General features: G+C 60.8%; 1 protein-coding gene across 1 annotated transcript; it reads left to right on the top strand.

Moving 5' to 3' along the window:
• Positions 1-145: 145 nt before the first annotated feature.
• Positions 146-8,017, top strand: LBRM_20_5240 (conserved hypothetical protein; the record flags this gene model as incomplete). Its single annotated transcript, XM_003723025.1, has 1 exon — positions 146-8,017. One exon carries the CDS (start codon positions 146-148, stop codon positions 8,015-8,017), a length of 7,872 nt encoding a protein of 2,623 aa, XP_003723073.1.
• Between the last annotated feature and the right edge of the window lie 947 nt (positions 8,018-8,964).

Raw genomic sequence — 8,964 nt, forward strand, 5'->3', positions numbered from 1 at the left:
ACCCATCTGGCGTGAGCCACATCGGCTTTTTTATTCAGTTTTCGTGGCCTCTTCGCTATTGAAAGAAGGCGTGCTTCTTCTCTTCCGTTATCCAGTAGTGCCGCCCACAGGGAGACGCATTCGCACGCATCACGCACAGCGACGAATGCCTTCCTCGCTGCGCAAATATGTGCAACGGTCCCCCGCCGATACGCAGTCGCGTACAGCTGTAGGAGGCACCGCCGCAGACCCCACGATGCTGCCAGTGACAGTAAAAGATGGCACCTCCTTCGCGGTTGCATCGAATCCCGCGCAGGCACCACTTACACAGGAGCGGGGTGGCAGCAGCGGCGCGGGGGCTGCTTCCGGTCCTTCTCCTTACCTACTCCCATCCGGCAGCTACGGTCATCCCATGGGCATCACCTCACCATCCGTTGCCACTGTCAAGAACCCCTGTTTTGCTCCCTTCCTCCCGCCCGCCACTCCCCAGGCAAATGTGGCCACTCAATCAGCAGGTACTGCCCGAGGAGGCGGTGCGGGTGGCAGCGTCTCTGGCGCACCGGACAATATGGTAGTGCCATCAATGGGAAGTGGCCTTCGCAAATCGATCGCATCCCCGTTTGGCGGCAGCCCGAACACACGTCTGCGCCAGCCCTTTGGGGTCGGGGCGGCTGCCCAAACCCTCCCCCTTTCACTTCAGCAGCAGCAGCAGCAGGGCCCTACCGGAACCCCGCCGCCACTGCATCGAAGCTCCTTCGATGGCACAATCTCGTCCCCCACCCTTTCCTCAGCGGCCGCCGTGACAGGTGGATCAGGAGACGGCGGTGGTGCTTCATCTGCCGGCCTTCCTAGTACGCTCACAAGCGCCATGTCCGTCTCGGGACTGTCGAACCACCTGCGCCTCAGCGAGGGGCTGAACTGCATCGACTACCATCCAAGCTTTCGCGCGCTGGCGATTGGCAGCACCCGCCAGATTCATGTGGTAGAGGTGATCGCAATAGTGGGCCACGACGTGGCGGACGCGATGCGACTGCGTCGACAGCGACAGCAACAGCAACAGCAACAGCCAAGCGCGAATGCAGTCGGGTCACCAGACGGCGAGCGTCCTCATGCCTCCCTCGGCTCCGCGGCTCCGCCCGACCTCCCTGTGTCGCCGCTGCCAGCGCCACGGTCTGCGCCGTTCCTGATGCGCAACACCGGAGCCTTTGGCGGTCTCAACAAGGTGGAGAGCGTCGTGTGGTACCCCAGCACTGAGGAGGCCTCTCTGGCCTTCATTCAGCCGGCGCGAACGGTGACCATCTTCCTCGACGCCATCCAGTTCAAAGCAGACGGCACGTACCTCCCGCAGCAGTGGACGCGCTCGCAGTACAAGGGCAAAACTCTCGCCTCCACCTTGGCTGCTGGCGGTGGCTCGACGGCGATGGCAGTCGTGGCGAGCCTCGACTGCATCTCGGGCGGGGTCACTCCGGCAGTCTCAACGACCAGCCTGAGCGGTGGCTCGGGGCTCTACACACCTGCTTCCGCATCACTGGCCAGCCCACCTTCCTTCAGTGCCGTCTCCGTCTCGCACGGCAGCACGCCACACGAGATCAGCCTTTCCACGCCGACCAGTGCTGGCCTCTCCACGACAGGGTTTCCGGCCCGAAACCTGCCCTACGTGCTGCGTAATCCAAAGGGACCGCTGGCGAAGGAGCTAATTGAACTGAACATCGATATTACGTATATGCGAGTGGAGAAGATCGTCTGGGATCCGCACCACCCCTACACCATCGCTCTCACCTCACCAGCAACACACTTTGAGATGTGGCAAGTGCCAACCGACGGCTCCCGTGTCTACGCACCCCAACTGGTGCTACGACCGCCGGCACACAACACGCGCAGTGTCGTTCGCGACATCGCCTTCTCACCGTCGAATCCCTATATCATAATCGTGGTCACGGAGTGCGGTAACACCGGGCAAGTGCTTCTCTACGATCGTCGTCAGGTGGAAGCAAAGCGGTCCTTCGACATCAGCGGCCCAGGCCTGTCGGCCGCCTTCCACCCCCTCTTCTCTGACCTCCTCGCCGTGTGCTTCCGCCGCGAGAAGACAAAGTCTGACACACGCATCGAATTCCTGCAGGTGATGTCCGACAGCGGGACTGCCGCTCCGACCATCGCTGACAGCGCAACGGGTGAGGTCGGGTGGTTGTCAAAGGTTCCCCAGGCAGCAGCGCCAGCGGCACCAGCTGCCTCCTCAGGCCCCGAAAGAGGACCACTTACCGCCCCGTCGCCGGTACCACCTGCTGGTACCGTCACTGAAAGTCCTGACGCAAGCTTCATCCCTAACATGATTCCTACCAGCACGTCTCCGTATCTCGTCAAGCAGTCGCATCTGCTCCCTATCGACAACTACGCATGTATCAGCCGAATGCAATGGCGACCCTCATCCATGGGCAAACTCACGGAGCCGAAGCAACATCATTACCTGTCCTTCAGGCCCTCTGCCCAGGAACTCTTCGTGGCGCGCAACTCGCCCAACTTGACGATCCCGTCCGCCTCTGGCCCCTTCACTTGGGTCGATCTTCTACACTCACAGTTGTGGTTCGCCTCGGCGGCGATGACGACTGACACGGACCTCTCCATCTGGGACGCCACCAACGGCTTCTTTCCTGTGTGCGCTGTTAAGCACCTCTCTCCGCAAGGCGACGCGAAAAGCAGTGAGTCGAACGACTTTGTGTGGCTCAACGAGCTGACATTGGTGACCATCTTCAAGAGTGGCGATGTAGTCTGCACCAGCCTTCTGAACAACCTCCTGGAAGACTCGTTCATGACCAGCGCTGAACGGGTGCAGCTGCAGACAGCGACGCCGCAGCAACAGCAGCAGCTTCAGCGGCAACGTCATCAGCTCGATCTCAACGCGAGAGATGAACTCGGCGAGCTGTATACGAGGCGTATTGTGGAGGTAGAGGCGTGTCTGACCATGCTACCGGCGTATGCGCGCGACCCGTACGCGGATCTGTTCAGCACATTTACCGTGCTGCCGACCACCTCCATCGTGTCTGACCTCTTTGGTCGGTCCTACACCATTCGCAACACAAATGTGGCCCTGCAGCGATACTACCATCAGATGATCCGACGCGAGTGCGGCCAACTTGTTCGCCGTCTTGCCATCCAGGCGTCGAAGGAAGCTGTGCTGCGCCAGCAGTGGACGAAGAGGCGGTACCAGCTCCCAGGCCCCGGTCCTTCCACTGGACCTGGCAAGGCGAGTGGCCTCGCAACCCTGCAGGAGCAGTGGTCACGCCGCCCACATTCGCCCTTCATGCAGTCTGGCGTCCCCCTCGCTCGAGCCACGTCGCCTCACGGCTCTGACTCGACACCGCCGAGCCCGCAGTCCAGAATGCTGACGCGGCGACACCCATCGGTCGCCTCTCCCTCGTTGGTAGGCGCGCGGCACGCGCCTGTAGTGCCGAACTTAGGGGAGAGCATGAGCGCGGGGCGTGCTGGATCTCGCGAGGCCGGCGGTGGCGGTGGCGGAGGCACCGTGGCCGACGCCCTCGGATTTCCTCAACACCCACTATCGAGCCTAGATGACGTGAGCGAGGTAGAAATGGTGCTCTCGCAGCACGCCCGAGAACCGAGGCGCCACGCCACCGAGGGAAAGATCGCGGATCAACTCATGAAAGATGCTGAGGTGAGCCGCCGCGTCACCTCTCCATGCCCTGAGGTGGCGAATGCGGAAGAAGAAGCGGCGGCGGTGATTGACGACAATGACCGTAGCAACTCTCGCACCTCCTCCGCAGCCGCGTGGATCGGACGACTGTTGGGGTTTTCGTGGCGAGACCGATTGAATCACAACCGGTCCAACGAATCCCGTGGGCAGTCCGTCCTCTGCCCCCCAGGCCTTTCACAGATGGAAGATGCAGCTGTCGTCACCATCTCTGACGACGACGGCCCTGAGGCCTTGGCCAACGTCCTTGACGTGACTTCTAACCTGAGTGTTGTTCCATCGTCGGACGACGTCGCCGCTGCCGCCTTGCCTCCGTCGCGCCTGCGCCAGCTGCCACCTTGTGCAGTCGGCTATGGTGGTGCTACTAATTGCTCATCTGGTCTCGGTCTCGCCCCGTCCACCGCCACATCGCCGATCAGCGTCATACACGTCGACAACAGCGATAGCAGCTGTGGAAGTCCACACCAGCTTGCCCCGACAGCTACAGCCTTCCACATACGTGCGTCAGCGGTACACTGCTTTCCTGCGTACCCTGGCGCCTCGGCGAGCACCACCGCTGCCGTGAATTCCGCATTTTCACCACCCCAGCAACGCGTCGGGGGCGGTCGTGGCGGACTCAGCCCCTCCTCACTCCCGCAGGCGAGCTCCTCTGCCGGTGCCCCTACCTCGGTGCTCGGTGACCTTGACATTATCGGAGGCAGCAGCGACGTTGTATTCATGCAACTCTTTCCGCTGCTAAATGAGTGTGTGCAAGTGCACAGCGGCAGCTGCAAGGCTCGCTGGCCGTGCGATGGCAGTGAAGGTTGGCGACTGTCGCCCTTCTCTTCTAGTATCCCTAAGAGGTCAACACTGTTAGCTAGCGCCGCGTCTCCCTCAACGGCACCTTCCAGCCTCGACGACTCACCCACGTCACCACTTCTGTTGCCGCTTCCCGTGCCGGACTCACTTGGAAGTCGCGCGGCTGGCGGCGCCGTCGCACCCAAGCGCTTGGCGAACGCAACCTCCCTGCTCATGTCAGCGCATGCCTATCTAGAGTCGCAGAGAGTTGTGACCGCGGCAGTGGAGAGCTTCGTGCTGAGTGATGCAGTGTGTGGATGGTCATACTCGGAGATGCAAGCAGAGCAGCTGGCCTTCGTGCGCTTTGCACTCGAGTGGGACATGGGCTACGAGCTGGCGCTGGCCATGAAGGCTTTGCGACACAAGCGATCGGATGCCAAAGCGGTGGCAGATGCGTTAGCAACGGCGCCGCACAGAAAGGACTCTATGACTACAGCGCATGCTTGTGGCCCTGCCCGCTCGCAGGTTTCCTCGCGTGAACCAGAAGAACCCAACGACAGCATCTGGAACGCTCCTCCACGCTCCTGGAGATCGCAGCAGACGATGGCCAGAGAGCCGCACCGTCCACAGCCTGGTGGCACCTCCACTGGTGTCGCAGCTGGCCGAGAGCGGCGTCACCAGGGGAAAGGCGGCACATGCGGCACCCCTCACAGACGTCTTGGTGCGTTGACTGCTGATCCGACTCGCATGGTTGACTGGGGAAACGGGGTACCGGTGCCGAGTCACGAGGATGTCGATGACAAGGTCGCGGCCATGATGGAGAAGAATGCGCGCATCTGCGAGCGAATGCTGCGTCAGCGTCGGGAGACCGGTGGTGCCACCTCTGCGGACAGCGGAGCTCACGCCGATGGGCGTCGGCCGCAGGGTGGAGGCAACAGTGGGGTTAGGGTCTCTGGCAGTGTCGTGCAATCCTCTGACGACGCGGCAACGACACGAAACGGCGTAGAAGGTGGTGAGGTGAGTCACCAGGCCACCGCACTCTCTGCAGAGTTGTCCAACGCAGTCGCCTGCGATCCACGCGCGCAGTGGTGGCGCGCGGCAGCTCATGCGTGGCGCTCGCACCACGTCTCCTTCATCATATCCATCACAACACAGCAGCTGGAATACGCGGCGCTCATGGGCGACGTGCAGTACAGCCTTGTGCTTTACATCCTCTTTTGTCTTTGGTGGCGCCTGCACAGCGAGGTCGCGGAGGCGACGTATGCCATGGCCCTTGAAGCCCGCGCCAGTGTACACCACGTTGGCAGTGGTGTGAACCGTGACGGTAGCACTGGGGAACGAGACAGACACCGTGGCGTATCATCGCAGGAGTGCAGCCCTCACAGCCACGCAGGGTCTAGTCACCGCCTGCACGTTGTTGCGCCCTCTCAAGGGATGGCAGTAAAAGCAGAGAAAGGCGACGGCAGAGGTGATGTTGGCGCCTCAAGGATCGCCGTCGATACCCCTCTCTCTACAACGGCCCCACCGCTACGAACTGCATCGACGGACGACGACGACCGCGACGATGGCGCGGGGAGGGCTCGAATCGGCTTCCGGTTGAGTAGCGACGCCACAGCAAGTGAAGAAGACGGATACGCCACAGACAGCAAGATGCCGTCGCTGGAGAAGGTGAATGAGCTCCGTCAACTCTGCCTCTTTTTCCTTCAATGCCCGCTGATGCCGCTCTCCCCTGACCTGACCCCACATCATCTCCATCAACAGCCTCATCCAAATCTGCGCCAATCCCCCAGCACAGGTGCCCTTTTCTCTGGGACCGGAGGCGGCGCTGAGCCGGGAGACCGCGCCCGCAATGTCAGCTCACTTCTGGCTCGACCTCCCTCCACAGCGATACTGGCAGACGGCAGTGGCGGACAAGGGTTGATAGACGGATTGGATATGGCTGGCAGCCTTGCCAGCGGCGGGTTTTTGCGCACCTCAGACTCGACGCACAGTCTTCCCCCGCGTAGCGAGAACAACAGCTCATCGCGCCCAAATGACACACCAACGACGCTTGTCATGATCGGCAATAGTGCTGCGACCGCCAGCTACCGAGGACACGTCACGTCTTCCATGCTGCAGGCACCGCAGTGGCCTGACATCAACTCAAGTGAAAACTGCGCTGGCGTCGGCGATGGGACAACCACAAGCGGTACAATGCTGGGGGCGTGCAATGCGTACGTGGACTTGGAGGGACTGCGCGGTGTGCGACTGTACTCTCGCAAGGCTTCGGATTTGTGCACCACACCGTACTACTGCGCACCAGAGGAGTGGAAGATACGCGCACTTCAGTGGCTGGAGACCTACACCGCAGACTTGTACGCACGCCAGCTATACGTCCCACTCAACGAGCTCCTCCTCGTGATGCCGGAGATCTTTCGTGAGCCGACGAACCCGGTGCTGCCGCGCGCTGCCGACATCGCGTACGAGAAGCAGATGACATACGTGTACTGCGGCACCTGCTCCAAGACGGAGCTGTGGAGCCGAACCCAGCAGGACACCATCCCTGCCGCGGTGCGGTTGTACGATCTGATCGTGCGCCGTGGCCACCACAGCAGCAGCAGCAGCAGCAAAGGGGACGAAAGCGACAGCGACGGGGGCGTCAACGGCGCCACGAATGCGAGGGGTGCCGGCGCGCGACGCTCATGGCGCAAGAGTCGCGGCGAACACGAAGACGCTACGGCCGCGATTCGATGTGGATCAGAAGAGTACTACTACAGAGACGGTGACGACTCGTCGTCTGTCGAAACAACGCCGTCGGTGGAGTCACCAACGTCCTCGAGCCTCTCAGGAGCTGCGGACTGTGATGGCTCTGGGGCGAGGTTGGCTGATGGGACGCTGACATCGCCCGCCGGCTCAGACATCAGTTTGTCCTCGGACCACATCACCAATGAGCCTGCAGGATCGGACACGAATGCACTCCATGAAATGGCTCCTCTCGAGAAGGCACTCCTTAGCCGAGAGTTAAAGCTGAACGGTAGTAACGGTGGTGCCAGTGGAACTGGAAGGTCTCACCCGAGTACGGCAGCAGGTCCGGCGGCGGCGTTGTTGGTGCCAAGCTCCCAGTGTGTCGCTGCCTCTGCCTCTCGTCCGCTGCTGTGTGGGCCGCACAACCGACGCGTCACGCGTTTCCGCTTCCATCACGATCGTCGCAGCCTCGACGACGCCGCCAACAGTTCTCCAGACGCTGAGCGCGAGGAGGAAAACGCCGATGATGGGGAAGAGTCACACCTCGCAGGTGCTGCCTTAGACCTTGTCCATCGTCCTGACAGGCGCACCGCCGTTGGCTGCGGCAAGTGCGACGGGAACCCTACAGCAAACAATGCGGCGTGTCGGAGCTGCCACGATCGTGGCGCTATGACGTGCGTGATCTGCGAAGAAATTGTGGAGGGCATGTTCTTCTGGCTTCGGTCCTGTGGACATGGCGGTCACGTACACCACATCGAAGAGTGGTTGCGGTACTCGCAAGAGTGCCCCAAGTGCGGTGTCTCCATCACCGAGACATGGAAAGGGAAATGAGCACAAGCGCGCAGTGTCTCTCATGGATGCGGTGGGGGGGGTGTCTTTCCATGTTTGCGTGTGTGGGCGTATGTTTAGGTGGACCTGTTGGAGCTGGAGCAAAGTGTACAACCAAACTGCGCCGCGGTGCAAAATGTCATCCCTTCTCGTTCTCAGAAATATCTGACTGTTCTGCCGCCTGCGCTGCCGACGCAACAACTCCGTCCCTTTCCCCTCCTCCCCCACACGCGCACCCTACTCTGGTTTTCAGATGTCCCTCTTTGCTTACCAAGGCATCATTTTGGTCCCCCTTTTTCTCCAGGAGAGTAGTGGCAGATGCTCAGGTCTGCGAGCCCAGTGTCACGCGGCGGTGACAACGGCAAGAGCACAGGGCACACACACCCCTAAGCTACCTCTCATATATGCATGTGTGTACGGACACGCTTACTCATTCCCCATATTCTCTCTCCGCTCTCTCCTGCCTCCCATGTGCTAACTTATCGGTTGTTGCATGTGTCTGTGTCTCTGTCTATGTATCGCCTGACACGCGTGTGGCGCCGCATGCGCTGCAGCACACACCTAAACGCTAGCGAGAGGACGAAGAAAACACACACACATGCACACGCGTCTGTGGATTGGTGTCCTTGCTTGTCTTCTGCATTGGTATTCTTTGTACACGGGTGTGCGCTTCGTGTGCAGTGCGGCGACTCGTGCAGCTCCTGCTGCTGTTGCACCTGTGGCGGCGTTGGTGAAAGTACGCGCCTCACCGCTCGTCTCTTCGTTGTTCTCTCTCTTTTTTTTTTTTTCTGGTGTCACGGCGTCGACGTGCACCTCTTAGTTGCCACAAGCGGTGGCACCTCTTGGTATCTTCATGATATGCATGTGCCGGTGTAGGTCAAAGGAAAGCTCACACGTATAGATCGACGCGTAGCGACACTCCTTTCATTCCATAGAAAATAAGCTCTCTC

This window comes from Leishmania braziliensis (genome assembly GCF_000002845.2).
Source record: "Leishmania braziliensis MHOM/BR/75/M2904 contig, possible fusion of chromosomes 20 and 34".
Taxonomy (NCBI): Eukaryota; Euglenozoa; class Kinetoplastea; order Trypanosomatida; family Trypanosomatidae; genus Leishmania; species Leishmania braziliensis.